The 16,625-nt window shown below is 46.4% G+C and overlaps 1 protein-coding gene across 2 annotated transcripts; it reads right to left on the bottom strand.

Moving 5' to 3' along the window:
- Nucleotides 1–3,232: 3,232 nt before the first annotated feature.
- LOC149453254 (uncharacterized) lies at nt 3,233–12,032 on the bottom strand. 2 transcript variants are annotated; one of them, XM_089688278.1, is made up of 7 exons: nt 11,935–12,032; nt 8,341–8,533; nt 8,048–8,215; nt 7,838–7,961; nt 7,420–7,721; nt 7,180–7,312; nt 3,233–5,414 (listed from the first exon to the last, which is right to left on the bottom strand). In XM_089688278.1, the coding sequence occupies exons 3-7, from the start codon at nt 8,069–8,071 to the stop codon at nt 3,865–3,867; spliced, it is 2,133 nt and encodes a 710-aa protein (XP_089544404.1). In that variant the 5' UTR covers nt 8,072–8,215; nt 8,341–8,533; nt 11,935–12,032; the 3' UTR covers nt 3,233–3,864. The 2 variants fall into 2 exon arrangements, with proteins under 2 accessions (XP_089544404.1, XP_089544403.1); XM_089688277.1 differs by having other exon boundaries at nt 8,414–8,533.
- Nucleotides 12,033–16,625: the final 4,593 nt, after the last annotated feature.

Raw genomic sequence — 16,625 nt, 5'->3', positions numbered from 1 at the left:
CCAATGTAAGGGGCATTCTTCTCACTGACAAGCAAAGTAACAGGCCTTTCTTCACTAATCACCAATATAAAGGAACAATACAATTTGTGTCGCCATTTGACTGTCTGACACTGAAATCCTCTTTAGGCCACGGATGGAGATGGCCCCTGTGTCACTGATGAAGAAAATGAAAGTGAAATTATGGAGTCTATCAGTAACCATGAGGTGAAGATCCAAGATGGCAGCGATGGGAATATTCTATGTCAGGTGTTAGTGGGAGGAATGATGGCTCATCATTGGTGTCACTTGGACGAATAGCACGCCCAAGGGCCAGATACAGGCAAGTAAAAGGGCCACATCACTGCTCCATGTGAAAGCTTCATGTGCCTTAAAAATATCAACTGATACACATGAGGAACCGAAAATTCCAGACGCTCCTTCTCACCGATGGAACCCCAACAGAGGACTCTCTATGGACCGAGCCTATTCCAGTCATCTATCTTCCGAAAACTATGGTCATTGGTAACCCAACGAGATGGACTCGGAACAGAGCATTGCAAAGTGTGGAGCATTCCTATTTATTATGGAAAATCAGAACATGTACAGTGAAGGAAAAGTGTATTTGCTGCCCTGCTGATTTCTGATGTTCGCCCACTCACAAAGAAATAATCGATCTAAAAATTGAATGTTCGGTGTATTGTAACACTGAGGGATAGAATAGCAACAACAAATTCAGCAGAAATGCATGTCTAACAAATGATGACGGATCTGCATGTTCATGAGGGAAATAAGGATGTGATCCCCTATCATTCAGCAGGATTTCTGGCTACCAATGGGGAAACCTCCTGCGCTCAATCCTACTAAACTATAGATAAGCTGCTACACCTGCACCTTATACCTAAAGTGAAAAATCAAAATAAACAATAAATAAGTGCAGTGCTCCTAAAACACTGAATCACTATATAAACAAATACTGACATAATAGTGAACAAACGTGAATAATATTGAAGAAAAAAGTGCAACAACATAATAGTGCTACAAGTGAAAATACCAATAATAAGCCCCCTATAAGAGGGAATATGTCTAAAAACGCAAGTGCTCAGTGTCAACACACTCTATACAGGGTCCCTGAGGAAGTCACGTGAGAGGTGACGCAACGCGTAGGTAACGTCATTTCCGGCGCGGACGCCATATTTGGACTCCCTAAAGAACCCAGCAAGTACACCCACGCATCAGGTTCTATATGCTCTGTACAAGAAGAGGAAAAATGTGAGTGTCCTGTATATGTTAATTTACTGAAGCAATAAATGATAATACACTATGGAGGCTTTTTTCTTTGTGGAATATGTGGGAGCTGATATGTTCAGATAAGAGCCATCTAGGATATTGCCTGTGGATACGTTTTAACCCAGGAGGATCCAGGAGTGATCCATAAGGCATTTTGGCCCTTTCGGGTCACAGCAAGGAGGTGAGGGGCCAATCTTACGGAGTGTGCAGTCATCACCAGGACCTACCAACACTCAAGATTCACCCGCATGTGTATTTTATGCTGTGGACACTGGTGGCACATTTAGTTTATTTACTTAGTTTTTTTGAGTCATGTGTTCACTTATTGCATTTTCATGACTGTAGCAATCATTGGTAATGATGTATTAAGTGTGTTAACACTGAGCACTTGAGTTTTTAGACATATTCCCTCTTATAGGGGGCATATTATTGGTATTTTCACTTGTAGCACTTTTTTATATAGGGATTCAGTTTTTCAGGAGCGCTGCACTTATTTATTGTTTATTTCTGGCTACCAGGTGTCTTTCATACAGGTAACAAACTGAGATTAGAAGCAGTCTCTTAAAGGGAGTGCTGCTAATCTCATTGTGTTACCTGTATAAAAGACACCTGTCCACAGGAGCAGTCAAACAATCAGATTCCAAACTCTCCACCATGGCAAAGACCAAACAGCTGTCCAAGGATGTCAGGGACAAGATTGTAGACCTACACAAGGCTGGACTGGGCTACCAAACTAAGGCCAAGCAGCTTGGTGAGAAGGTGACAACAGTTGGTGCAATCATTCACAAATGGAAGAAACACAAAACAAGTGTCAGTCTCCCTAGGTCTGGTGCACCATGCAAGATCTCACCTCGTGGAGTGTCAATGATCATGAGAACAGTGAGGAATCATCCCAGAACTACACGTGAGGATCTTGTCAATGATCTCCAGGCAGCTGGGACCACAGTCACCAAGAAAACAATTGGTAACACACTACGCCGACAAGGACTGAAATCCTGCAGTGCCCGCAAGGTCCCTCTGCTCAAGAAAGCACATGTCCAGGACCGTCTGAAGTTTACCACTGAACAGCTGAATGATGCAGAGGAGGACTGGTTGGAAGTGTTGTGGTCAGATGAGACCAAAATCCAGCTCTTTGGCATCAACTCAACTCGCCGTGTTTGGAGGAGGAGGAATGCTGCCTATAACCTCAAGAACACCATCCCAACTGTGAAACATGGTGGTGGAACATTCTGCTTTGGGGGTGTTTTTCTGCTAAGGGGACAGGACAACTGCACTGCATCAAAGGGACGGTGGACGGGGCAATGTACCATCAAATCTTGGGTGAGAACCTTCTTCCCTCAGCCAGGACATTGAAAATGGGTCGTGGATGGGTGTTCCAGCATGACAATGACCCAAAATACACGGCCAAGGCAACAAAGGAGTGGCTCAAGAAGAAGAACATTAAGGTCCTGGAGTGGCCTAGCCAGTCTCCAGACCTTCATCCGATTGAAAATCTGTGGAGGGAGCTGGAAGTTCGAGTTGCCAAACGTCAGCCACCAAACCTTAATGACTTGGAGAGGATCTGCCAAGAGGAGTGGGCCAAAATCCCTCCTGAGATGTGTGCGAACCTGGGGGCCAACTCCAGAAAACGTCGGACCTCTGTGATTGCCAACAAGGGATTTGCCACCAAGTACTAAGTCATGTTTTGTGAAGGGGATCAAATCCTGATTTCCCTCATGAACATGCAGATCAGTCATCATTTGTTAGACATGCATTTCTGCTGAATTTGTTGTTGCTATTCTGTCTCTCAGTGTTACAATACACCGAACATTCGATTTTTACACCGATCGTTTCTTTGTGAGTGGGCAAATATTCAGCATCAGCCGGGGAGCAAATACGCATTTCCTTCATTGTATTTATTTTATTTTTTATTACAAACGAACACACAATAAAAACGAAGCTTTCGTGGAAACCAAATCTTGCGCAGTTACAGTTAAAAAAATATTTATTTATTTCAGGTTCTTCTATAGGACCGTCAATTTACGCACGTATTGTACATTCACGTTGGTCCCTACACCCTTAAGGGGGGGGGGGGCGTAGATTTTATTATTTAACTATACATGGTCCGGACCAATGAAAAGCCAGTTTCTACAGTGGAGCAAATCTACGAAGCAGCCGACAGCAACTTATGGAAAAGGTCCATTGATGCAAGAGAAGTCCTGATTGGGTGGGATGGTCCAATCTTCATCTTGGTTCTTGTGCCATTGATTCCTCGGTGGTATCGGTACGGTTGTATCTATGGTCATGGTTGCCGGTAAGTCATCCACCCTTGTTGGCTACCTGCTGTCAGGATTGCTGATGGGCCGCCATGTTGTCCATGGATTACCACAGTTGGTGGGCACTTTGAATGGGTGTGAGGGACCGTATAGCTCCCCTGCAGGCACTTGGCAGTTCAATCACAGTTTAGTATTGTTGCATCACCCCGTATGCTTTTTGGCACACAGGGGGCGCTACTTGAGTATATACCCCCCCCCCCCCCCCCCCGATAATCTCAGGTTGAGGGATTACGAACGTGTCCTGGTATATTTATATCTCTAGGTTTTTAGGTCTGCAAACCTGTTATGAGGGGTTCCCACTCCCCCTGTCCTGTAAGCGTCTGTGAGTTTTCTCATGTCTCAGAAGGTATCTTCTATGTACAAAACATTTCCCGCACTCCGAACACATATAAGGACGCTCACCCGTGTGAAATTTCCAGTGTAGATCGAGGCCCCTCCTATCAAAAAAACATTTCCCACAATCTAAACACGCAAAAGAATGCTCACCCGTGTGAATTTTCCGGTGTAGATCAAGGCCCCTCCTATCAAAAAAACATTTCCCACAATCTAAACACGCAAAAGGACGTTCACCCGTGTGACGCTTCTGGTGTCTATCGAAGTATCGTTTCGCTGCGAAGCATTTCCCGCACTCCGTACAGGAATAGAGACCCTCACCCGTGTGAATTTTCCGGTGTACTTTGAGGTTCTTCAACTCAAAAAAACGTTTCCCACAATCTAAACACGCATAAGGACGTTCACCCGTGTGATGCCTCCAATGTCTATCGAGGACTGCTTTCTCTGTGAAGCATTTCCCGCACTCCGTACAGGAATAGGGACGCTCGCCCGTGTGATATCTCTGGTGTCTAAGAAGGCTCGCTTTCTGGCTGAAACATTTCCCGCACTCTGGGCATGAAAAGGGACGCTCGCCCGTGTGGATTTTCTGGTGTGTAATGAGGTTTCCTTTGTTAGTGAAACGTTTTCCACACTCTGAGCACGAGTAGGGACGTTCGCCTGTGTGAATTCTCTTGTGTGTAAAGAGGATTACTTCGTGAGTGAAACTTTTCCCGCATTCTGGACATGTATGGGGACTCTCACCAGTGTGACTTTCTTTGTGTGCAAGGAAGCTTGCTTTCTGAACAAAACTTTTCCCACACACTGAACATAAATAAGGACGCTCACCCGTGTGAATTTTCTGGTGTACAAGAAGTTTCGATTTCTGAATGAAACCTTTTCCACACTCTAAACATGAATGGGGCCACTCACCTGTGTGCTGTCTATTGTGTCTAAGAAGGTCTATTTTCGTATTGAAACTTTTCCCGCACTCTGAACATGAATTGTGACTTCTTTGGTGTACAAGAAGTATTTGTCTATTACTGAAACAACGCCCGCACTCTGAACATGAATAGGGTGGATCAGCTGTGTGAGTTTTCTGATGTTTAAGAAATTCTTTTTTCCGAGTGAAAGATTTTTTGCACTCCAGACATGAATAGGGACGCTCACCCTTGTGACTATTTTCATGTCTAAGCAGTGCACTGTTTTTAGTGAAACATTTCCCGCACACTGAACATGACAATGAACTCTCTCCTGTGTGAACTCCTTCCTGGCTTGAGGAAGATTCTTTTGGATTCGATGGATCTGCTGATCTCTCCGTACTGTGAGATCTTAGATGGGTATCTGAAGTTACAGTCTGGGATCTATCAGATGATTCCTGAAGACTGGAGGGATCCGTTGATCTCGGTGTATTCTGGGAAATAACATTTTCTCCCGGAAAGTGTTGTGCCGAGTCATAATTTGCATTGCAATTGGAAGATGAATTGGGATTTTCATCAGAGATATTCCGGACATCGCGTCCACCTGTTGGAAAACAGTTTTGAAATATAAATATTCTTCATAGCTTACATTCAGAAATCACATGTGCTGATCTGGGACATTGTAGAAATCCTTTCATGGTGAAGATCAACTCCTTCATAGCATCTAGCCAAGTGAAGAACACTCTTTGTTCTCTTTGGGTGGTAGGATGTCATTGTCAAAGTCTACAATCAAGAGAAGACTTCTGATGGTTCACCACAAGGACACCGAGGAAGTCACACCAGGCACTCATGTCCAGGTATGGTGGACCTGCCCAACTGTTCATGATCTATGGACCCAAGTCTACCATATGTTGTGAATACTCTTTAATATCCTGATGATCCCAATCTCCTTTAATAAGGAGAGGCCAAATCAACAATTTAGTACAACCTTCTAAAGAAGGAACGAACTGGTGAGCTCAGCAACACCAAAAGACCAGGACAACCACAAAAGACAACTGTGCTAAAGCACTGCACGATATCATTAAGCTGCAAAATCAAAACTAACCAATCACAGAGACATCATAAATGTAAGGAGAGGCCAAATCCACAATCCAGTACAACCTTCAAAAGAAGAAAGGAACTGGTGAGCTCAGCAACACCAGAAGACCTGGACAACCTCAGAAGAGAACTGTGCTAAAGGACAGCAGAAATCCTTTAATGGTGAGGATAAACTCCTTCATAGCATCTAGCCAAGTGAAGAACACTCTTTGGGTGGTAGGATGTCATTGTCAAAGTCTACAATCAAGAGAAGACTTCTGATGGTTCACCACAAGGACACCGAGGAAGTCACACCAGGCACTCATGTCCAGGTATGGTGGACCTGCCCAATTGTTCATGCTCTATGGACCCAAGTCTACCATATGTTGTGAATACTCTTGGATATCCCGATGCTACCTGATGTGGCACTGCTTAAACCAGATGGACTTTCCAAATTCCAATTTATAAACTTATGACCCGTATATTCACAGCCACCAAGCAAATTATATCCAGAGCTTGGTTGCTGAAAGTTCTCCCCCTCGAAGCCCTAAAATCTAAGGTACAGTGGACGCTCACAAATGATAAATTGGCTGTCAAACTTATCGACACTATGCATACCTTCCATAGAACATGGGATCCTTGGACTTCAAAATTCATGCCCTCGGATTTTGATCGCTGTCTACTGGATCTATGAGGGGCAACTCTACTTACCCAAAGTTGAAGGAGTACTCAAGTCTTTCTGTGATGCTCCCCTTCACCTCCCAACATTCTTTTCCCTCGTTCTCCTTCTTCTTACCAAGGGTTTCTCCTCCCTTTTTCTTTTTCGTTTGTTATTTGCACAACCTTGTTGACATTATTCAAGGGCACTGAGGTCATGTACTGGTTATACCTATTTGCATGTATTCCTTAGACCCAGGGCAGGGACAAGAGGTGGGCAGGAGGGGCAGCTGCCCTGAGCACTGTGGTATCATGTGAGGTGAGGTGGGGGGGGGGGCACCACAAGGAGGTTGAGGGAAGAGATTTCTTTCCCAAACTGAAGGATGTGAAGATCTCTATCTCAAACAGGACAATATACAGTAAGTATTTGAAGGAAACCTGAAGAAAATTGGGCCAAAGTTTACGTGGCCTTCCTGCCCTCCTCTGGATCAACTGCCACATTGGATTTTTCTTTCTAGGTGAACTCAGTAGACATGTAGGGGGTGTCAACCCATCTAACAATGAAAATACATACTTTATACTCAGAAGTGGAATACAAATGTGGACTGTTTCTGCGTTTAGTGTTTAGGACTTACTTGTGTCCATATGTAGAGAAGATTCTTTCTGTTCAATCATCTCCCCCTTCTCCATAGACTGCTGATCTCTAGTCACCAACGTCTCTTCTTCTTCCTCTTTACCTTCAACTTTGATGTCTTTCAGTTCTTCATCCTGAACCCCAAAGATGATAGAACAAACTTGTAAGAAGGAACAAGAGATCACATAGATGAATAGAAGATAGAATCCATTTTTAAATTTATATACTCATTCCCATCTACCTGATGATGGTGAGGGATGGTGTGACCTTCCTGTGTGGAATCCTGGGAATACAGAGGACGGGGACATCTCTCTGGTGGGTTCCCATGACTGGATCCATCTACCTGATGATGGTGCGGGATGGTGTGACCTTCCTGTGTGGAATCCCGGGAATACAGAGGATGGGGACATCTCTCTGGTGGGTTCCCATTACTGGATCGACCTCCCTGATGATGGTGAGGGATGGTGTGATCTTCCTGTGTGGAATCCCGGGAATACAAAGGACAGGGACATCTCTCTGGTGTGTTCTCATGACTGGATCCATCTGTAGGAAACACACACACTGACTGAATCCATGGTTTCTATGTGTTTATCAGATGATGGGGGATCTAGGTGGACCCTCCGTACTGCTCTCTCCTTTCCAATAAAGTCTCCTCTTACCCGGTGATGTGAGGGGCGGCTGATTGTCCATCATGACGTCCTTGTAGAGGTCCTTGTGTCCTTCTAAATACTCCCACTCCTCCATGGAGAAATAGACAGTGACATCCTGAAACCTTATAGGAACCTGACACACACAATGATACAGTCACCATCCAGACACATCCCTTGTCTGTTACTGGAGAATGTCCCAGAATTCCCGGCACCGCTCACCTCTCCTGTCAGCAGCTCCATCATCTTCTTGGTGACTTCTAGAATCTTCTTCTCTTTCCCCTTTGGTGTCAGGCAGTGATGCGGAGGCACTGTGATGGGCGATGTCCCATGAAGACAGCTGCTGGGTGTTAAGGGATCACCCGAAATGTTCTTCACTACTTTGTAGTCCTTAGTAAAAAAAAGAAAATATTTACTAAAGACCTCCCAGAATCCTCCTCACCTCTCCAGTCAGGTCTGTGTTTTATTAATAGAGATGAGAGTGATGTCATGTGACCTCCCAGAATTTTCCTCACCTCTCCGGTCAGGTCTGTGTTTTGTTAATAGAGATGAGAGTGATGTCATGTGACCTCCCAGAATCCTCCTCACCTCTCTGGTCAGCAGGTAGATGATCTCCAGGGTGAGGTCCAATATCCTCTCAGTCACTTCGCCTCGGTCTTGGTCCATCCGTATTGATTTGGTCATGTGATCTAAACAGGACATTCCTCCCTGTCAACGAATAATAAATTGATAATTATTTGCACTATACTGGGATGGAGATGTTTCCACAGAGCTCCTCTAGTTCTCAAAGGTCTCTCTTGGACCTATACTACAGGCCCATTTTTCAATGCCCTGAAAGAAAATCAGAGATTACCTTTTTATGCGCGACTTGAACCAAGATGTCTAATTTTAGATTTGGATAGAAGGGTCAAATCAGGCATCTCAAACCACTTTATGGACCTCACGTGTTCCTCGTACGTCTAATCTGCAGCCCTTAGTTGGTTTTAATAATAAAGGAAAGAAACAAAAAAAAAAAAAAAAAATCGCTCCCGCAGCTACTCTCCACGTAATAAGTTACTTTCCTTTCAATCAATTTTTATTGAAAAAAAAAATTTGCTCTTGAAAAGTTACAATTGCAACCGCTGGCATGTATACAGGTAGAAGTCGGTCAATGACAAATCAAAAGTGGTCGTGCAAAAAACTGTAACAAGCAGCAAAGTAGTCGATGTGTCAAAAGATAAATTGATGGCGTTATAACAAGGAAACAGAATGGGTCACAGGAGAAAATCCATACGTCTATAGGCTAGGATCAAGCGTTGGTGAATGATATATAAATGTATAAAGTTCAATGAGCAAAGAGTCAAGGAAAAGAATACATAAAATCGCCACTGCGAAAGAAATCATCCCTGCGGAAGAGCCTAAAAGAAAAAACAAGGGAAAGACAGGAAAAAGTGGAAGAGAGAGACAGAGGGGGCAAGATGAGAACATCAAGATGGCTGGAGCCTGAGTTCCAGGGTCTCAGCATTTTTAGCAACGTGTAATTGGCTGTTGACATAGAAGGGTGGGCATGTTGGATCCATGGGGTCCATATTTGAAGAGATTTCTCATGGGTATCCAAAAGAATGCTGGAGAGCTTTTCATTAACCACTTCAAGTACGGACAATTTCACCCCCTTCCAGTCCGGACACTTTCACCCCCTTCCAGTCCAGACGCTTTCACCCCCTTTCAGTCCAGACGCTTTCACCCCCTTCCAGTCCAGACGCTTTCACCCCCTTCCAGTCCAAACGCTTTCACCCCCTTCCAGTCCAAACGCTTTCACCCCCTTCCAGTCCAGACGCTTTCCCCCCCTTCCAGTCCAGACGCTTTCCCCCCCTTCCAGTCCAGACGCTTTCCCCCCCTTCCAGTCCAGACGCTTTCCCCCCCTTCCAGTCCAGACGCTTTCCCCCTCTTCCAGTCCAGATGTTTTTCCCCTCTTCCAGTCCAGACGCTTTCCCCCTCTTCCAGTCCAGACGCTTTCCCACTCTTCCAGTCCAGACGCTTTCCCCCCCTTCCAGTCCAGATGCTTTCCCCCTCTTCCAGTCCAGACGCTTTCCCCCCCTTCCAGTCCAGACGCTTTCCCCCTCTTCCAGTCCAGATGTTTTTCCCCTCTTCCAGTCCAGACGCTTTCCCCCTCTTCCAGTCCAGACGCTTTCCCACTCTTCCAGTCCAGACGCTTTCCCCCCCTTCCAGTCCAGATGCTTTCCCCCTCTTCCAGTCCAGACGCTTTCACCCCCTTCCAGTCCAAACGCTTTCACCCCCTTCCAGTCCAGACGCTTTCCCCCCCTTCCAGTCCAGACGCTTTCCCCCCCTTCCAGTCCAGACGCTTTCCCCCTCTTCCAGTCCAGATGTTTTTCCCCTCTTCCAGTCCAGACGCTTTCCCCCTCTTCCAGTCCAGACGCTTTCCCCCTCTTCCAGTCCAGACGCTTTCCCCCCCTTCCAGTCCAGATGCTTTCCCCCTCTTCCAGTCCAGACGCTTTCACCCCCTTCCAGTCTGGACGCTCTCATCCCCTTCCAGTCCGGACGCTCTCACCCCTTCCAGTCCGGACGCTTTCCCCCCCTTCAAGTCCGGACACTCTCACCCCCTTCCAGTCTGGATGCTTTCTCCCCCTTCCAGCCCGGACGCTTTCCCCCCCTTCAAGTCCAGATGCTTTCCCCCCCTTCCAGTCCGGACGCTCTCACCCCCTTCCAGTCCGGACGCTCTCCCCTCCTTCCAGTCCAGATGCTTTCACCCCCTTCCAGTCTGGACGCTTTCCCCCCCCTTCCAGTCCGGGCACTTTCACCCCCTTCCTTACCAGGCCAATTTTCAGCTTTCAGCGCTAGCACACTCAGAATGACAATTGCGCGGTCATGCAACACTGTACCCATATGACATTTGTTTAGCATTTTTTTGAGACAGATAAAACTTTTATTTTGGTGGTATTTATTCACCACTGGGGATTTTTTTTTTCTATATAAATGAAAAAGTCCAAAAATTTTGAAGAAAAGTGTTTTTCTTATAAAATTTTGCAAATAAATAATCTTTCTTCATAAATCTTGGCCAAAATGTATTCAGTTATCTTTTTAGTAAAAAAAAAAGAAAACCCAAATTAGTTTACAACCAAAAATTATAATATTTAAACATTTTTTTTTTACATTTTTTTTAATGTTTTTAAATTATTATTTATGGGGTTTTTTTACATACTGTCACCCTAGCAGTACAGTGTCACCATGGTGACACTGTACTACTTGTGGGGGGTGATGAATACCAACTACTTGTGGGGGGTGATGAAATACCAACCTTCCGATGAAGTCTAGAGAACGGTAACAGGACACGTCCCGTAGGTTCACTCAGTTGCGCGTATTGTAGAAAATGTAACTGAAATACGAGACCTCTAATGAAGTATGGAGAATACTAACTGGGAACCATCAGGATGTAACATGTCCCATAGGTTCAGGAAGTCATGCCTATTGTAGAAAATGTGACTCTGAAATACAAGACCCCTAATGAAGTATGGAGAACAGTAACTGGGAACCATCAGAACGTAACATGTCCAGGGGCGTACTGACCATTTGGAAACTCAGGTACTGCCCGAGGGCCCAGGGTCAGTAGAAGGCCCCATGAGATGCCCCTGGTACCTTTTTCATAGGCTTTTTTGAGTTTGGGCAAGGACACAGGGGCCCCATGATCCCCTATTGCCCGGGGGCCCCATGAGTTGTCAGTCCGCCCCTAAACATGTCCCGTAGGTTCAGGAAGTCTACTGGACGCCTATTGTAGAAAATGTAACTCTGAAATACGAGACCCCTAATGAAGTATGGAGAACAGTAACTACGAACCATCAGAATGTACCATGTCCTGTAGGTTCAATCTACCAGCTTCTTTCCAAGCATGAAAACCTCCCCAAAGAAAAGACCGGCAAAGAGGTCAACAGCATAAATGACATAAACGAGTCCAAGATCTTCAAAAATGTGCCCACTTCTCTCCACGTATCTTGCAACAGCACGTTTTTTTCATGTGTATGGGGAGAGTTCAGAAAGGAGCGTGTAACAGAGATGTAAAAGACCCCAAAAAAGACCATGGTTGTACCTCTGAGTAACAATATTTGTCTTATTACCTTCTCCCAGTCTCAGCAATGTCTCCTCTCTACCTTCTTCAGAGACTCGGCCAGCATTTTACTGCTTATCCCTTATTTTATTTCCTGTCCTTGTTGGGTATCACTTCCTGTGCGTAGACGACATCACTTCCTGACTGTGCATTCCACTCACAATAAGTAGGATCACCACCTTATGGAGATCTTTACAACCGCAGCCTGTTTCTTTAAATATGACAGCTGCTTTTTTTGGTAAATTACATCTTTTTTTTGTATATTTTACGCCTGAGTTGAAACCACAAAAAAAAGCAAATAAAAAAAACACTTTTTACTTAAATTCATAAATATTGATGAGAGAACTAGCCTAGGGTTCAAGCTGAAACCCCACTGAGTCCTATTTTTGAGCCTTTTTCAAGGCCCATGTGCAAGCTTTATTTAAAAAAGAGGCATGGGTAGGTGGGCATTCCCATAGAGGACATTTACCAATGCCAAAATTAAAAAAATTAAATAAAAATTATTATAATAATAATAATAAATATATATATATATATATATATATATATATATATATATATGTATTTAACCCTGCAGGCTTTTAAGGGTTAAAACATATCGCCTGTCATCAACCCTCTGAAAAGTAATCCACCACGGATCACTTTTCAGAGGGTCAGAAGAGCCCCCATAAGTGTGAATGAGCCCTAAGTTATACTTAGTCGCCACAAAAACGCTTCTCCCTGTGCTGATGAGACATGATGGCTGTTGTTTTCAACAACACAAGCTGTCCTGCAGATGTAGCAGTGAGAGGGTTGGGACAAACCATTTATCCACTGGCAGGGGTGCTTACAAAAAAATAATTTATGTAAAACCTTTATCCCAAAAGGAGAAAAAACTTACTGTATCTGATTAGGTGTATTACTGACCAGAGTGAGGGCGCTCTAATACAGGGAGTGTGTCACTGGCCAGAGTGGGGGTGCTCTAATACAGGGGGTGTGTTACTGGCCAGAATAGGGGCGCTCTAATACAAGGGGTGTGTTACTGGCCAGAGTGGGGGCGCTCTAATACAGGAGGTGTGTTACTGGCCGCATCACCAGGTGAAAACAGAGGGGGAAAAAAGACTAAAAAAGAAAACTAATGCAGCTGCCACATCTAATAATGAGGTAAGCTGCAATATATGACTTGATTGGTGTGGTTGGTACATTTTCAGAAATGCGCTGCACTCGCGAGTTGCACTTTCTGTTCCATTGTTTGTTAATGACGTCCCAAACGCGGTTAGAAGACACAGCAAACCGCGCTACAAACGTGCCAAAAGGCGCACTGAAACAACGTGTGACGCCCCACGACCAAAAAATGCTCCATGGCTACTTTGGGATGTTTAAACAGAATGAGCTGCCCGTGAACGCACGGCAAATGCGCAAAAAGAAGTGCGGGCGGGAAGGCGTGTTCCTGCTACGCTCAGATGTGAATGGGGCCTAAAAGTGGAGCGCAGGACCTGACTACAAAAAGGGTTCAAGGGAGACTGACCTCGTTTCCTCGCCAGGCTTCGTTGGAGCCCATGGTGACCCCAATCTGCTGTCTGTGCGACAAATATTTCCCGTCCATCACTCATCTGTCTTCTGTCTATATACTGTATATCAGGGGCGGACTGACAACTCACGGGGCCCCCGGGCAATAGGGGATCATGGGGCCCCTGTGTCCTAGCCCACACTCAAGCCACACCCAAAAAAGCCTATGAAAGGTACCAGGGGCATCTCATGGGGCCCCCTACTGACCCCGGGCCCTCGGGCAGTGCCCGAGTTCTCAAATGGTCAGTCTGCCCCTGCTGTATATATACACACACACACACACACACACACACACACATATATATATATATATATATATATACCTCTTCTCTGTGGTCAGGCAGTGAGGTGGAGGCACGGCTCTTCTCCTCTGTGGTCAGGCAGTGAGGTGGAGGCACGGCTCTTCTCTGTGGTCAGGCAGTGAGGTGGAGGCACGGCTCTTCTCTGTGGTCAGGCAGTGAGGTGGAGGCACGGCTCTTCTCTGTGGTCAGGCAGTGAGGTGGAGGCACGGCTCTTCTCTGTGGTCAGGCAGTGGGGTGGAGGCACAGGTCTTCTCCTCTGTGGTCAGGCAGTGAGGTGGAGGCACGGCTCTTCTCCTCTGTGGTCAGGCAGTGAGGTGGAGGCACGGTTCTTCTCTGTGGTCAGGCAGTGAGGTGGAGGCACGGCTCTTCTCCTCTATGGTCAGGCAGTGAGGTGGAGGCAGGGTAATGGGCAATGTCCCCTGCTAATGGCCACCTGGAACTAATGACCTTCCAAGATGTTCTTCTCACCACTTTATAGTCCTTTGTTAAGAGCCAGCCTGGCAATTAACTTTATGGACTTCCCAGAATCCTCCTCACCACTCTGGAATGGTTTAAGGGTTTTTTTGCAGAGTTAAGAATGAAGTCATGTGACCTCCTAGGAATCCTCCCAGGACTTTCCTCTCTGTAGACTGTAGCCTGAAAAAGGTCTCATTAAAACACTTCCAGCCCACCTACATTCAGAACTTATAAATGCGATTCCGGATCATCCAGAAATTGGGGACTTCTACATGCTGCCAAAAATCCACAAGCCAAGAAATCCAGGCAGACCCATCATAACAGGAATGAACACACTCACCGAACAAATCTCAGGCTTTGTAGAAAATTCCAATACTGGACTTCAGACAACCCTCCAATACTAGGCTTCAGACAACCCCCCAATACTGGCCTTCAGACAACCCTCCAATACTGGACTTCAGACAACCCCCCAATACTGGACTTCAGACAACCCTCCAATACTGGCCTTCAGACAACCACCCAATACTGGCTTTCAGACAACCCCCCAATACTGGCCTTCAGACAACCCCCCCCCTAGTACTGGCCTTCAGACAACCCCCCAATACTGGCCTTCAGACAACCCTCCAATACTGGCCTTCAGACAACCCCCCAATACTGGCTTTCAGACAACCCCCCAATACTGGCTTTCAGACAACCTCCCAATACTGGCCTTCAGACAACCTCCCAATACTGGCTTTCAGACAACCTCCCAATACTGGCCTTCAGACAACCCCCCAATACTGGCCTTCAGACAACCCCCCCAATACTGGCCTTCAGACAACCCCTCAATACTGGCTTTCAGACAACCCTCCAATACTGGCTTTCAGACAAGCTCCCAATACTGGCCTTCAGACAACCTCCCAATACTGGCTTTCAGACAACCCCCGAATACTGGCCTTCAGACAACCCCCCCAATACTGGCCTTCAGACAACCCCCCAATACTGGCCTTCAGACAACCCCCCAATACTGGCTTTCAGACAACCCCCCAATACTGGCCTTCAGACAACCCCCCAATATTGGCTTTCAGACATCCCTCCAATACTGGACTTCAGGCAACCCTCCAATACTAGCCTTCAGGCAACCCCCCAACACTGGCCATCAGACAACCCTCTAATACTGGCCTTCGGACAACCCCCCAATACTGGCCTTCAGACAACCACCCAATACTGGCTTTCAGACAACCCCCAATACTGGCCTTCAGACAACCCCCCCCAGTACTGGCCTTCAGACAACCCCCCAATACTGGCCTTCAGACAACCCCCCAATACTGGCTTTCAGACAACTCCCCAATACTGGCTTTCAGACAACCTCCCAATACTGGCCTTCAGACAACCTCCCAATACTGGCTTTCAGACAACCTCCCAATACTGGCCTTCAGACAACCCCCCAATACTGGCCTTCAGACAACCTCCCCAATACTGGCCTTCAGACAACCCCTCAATACTGGCTTTCAGACAACCCTCCAATACTGGCTTTCAGACAAGCTCCCAATACTGGCCTTCAGACAACCTCCCAATACTGGCTTTCAGACAACCTCCCAATACTGGCTTTCAGACAACCCCCCAAAACTGGCCTTCAGACAACCCCCCCAATACTGGCCTTCAGACAACCCCCCAATACTGGCCTTCAGACAACCCCCCAATACTGGCCTTCAGACAACCCCCCAATATTGGCTTTCAGACATCCCTCCAATACTGGACTTCAGGCAACCCTCCAATACTAGCCTTCAGGCAACCCCCCAACACTGGCCTTCAGACAACCCTCTAATACTGGCCTTCGGACAACCCCCCAATACTGGCCTTCGGACAACCCTCCAATACTGGCCTTCGGACAACCCACCAATACTGGACTTCGGACAACCCTCCAATACTGGCCTTCAGACAACCCCTCCAATACTGGCCTTCAGACAACCCCCCAATACTGACCTTCAGACAACCCCCCAATACTGGCCTTCAGACAACTCTCCAATACTGGACTTCAGACAACCCTCCAATACTGGACTTCAGACAACCCCCCCAATACTGGCTTTCAGACAACCCCCAATACAGGCCATCAGACAACCCCCCAATATTGGCTTTCAGACATCCCTCCAATACTGGACTTCAGGCAACCCTCCAATACTAGCCTTCAGACAACCCCCCAACACTGGCCTTCAGACAACCCTCTAATACTGGCCTTCAGACAACCCCCCAATACTGGCCTTCAGACAACCCTCCCAATACTGGCCTTCAGACAACCCCCCCAATACTGGCCTTCAGACAACCCCCCAATACTGGCCTTCAGACAACCCCCCAATACTGGCCTTCAGACAACCCTCTAATACTGGCCTTCAGACAACCCCCCAATACTGGCCTT

The sequence above is a fragment of the Staurois parvus genome, unplaced genomic scaffold (assembly GCF_062004578.1).
Source record: "Staurois parvus isolate SC_StPar_1 unplaced genomic scaffold, SC_StPar_1.0 ptg000449l, whole genome shotgun sequence".
Classification (NCBI taxonomy): Eukaryota; Metazoa; Chordata; class Amphibia; order Anura; family Ranidae; genus Staurois; species Staurois parvus.
The sequence above is the reverse complement of the archived record's forward strand: the minus strand, read 5'-3'. Positions and strand labels throughout refer to the sequence as shown.

Coding starts and splice junctions, on each gene's coding strand:
- LOC149453254 (XM_089688277.1), bottom strand. CDS start 8,527: ATGTCCTGTTTAGATCACATGACCAAATCAATACGGATGGACCAAGAC. Junction 7,962..8,047: donor TGGAGCTGCTGACAGGAGAG/GTGAGCGGTGCC, acceptor TGTGTGTGTCAG/GTTCCTATAAGGTTTCAGGA. Junction 7,722..7,837: donor GCCGCCCCTCACATCACCGG/GTAAGAGGAGAC, acceptor TGTTTCCTACAG/ATGGATCCAGTCATGAGAAC.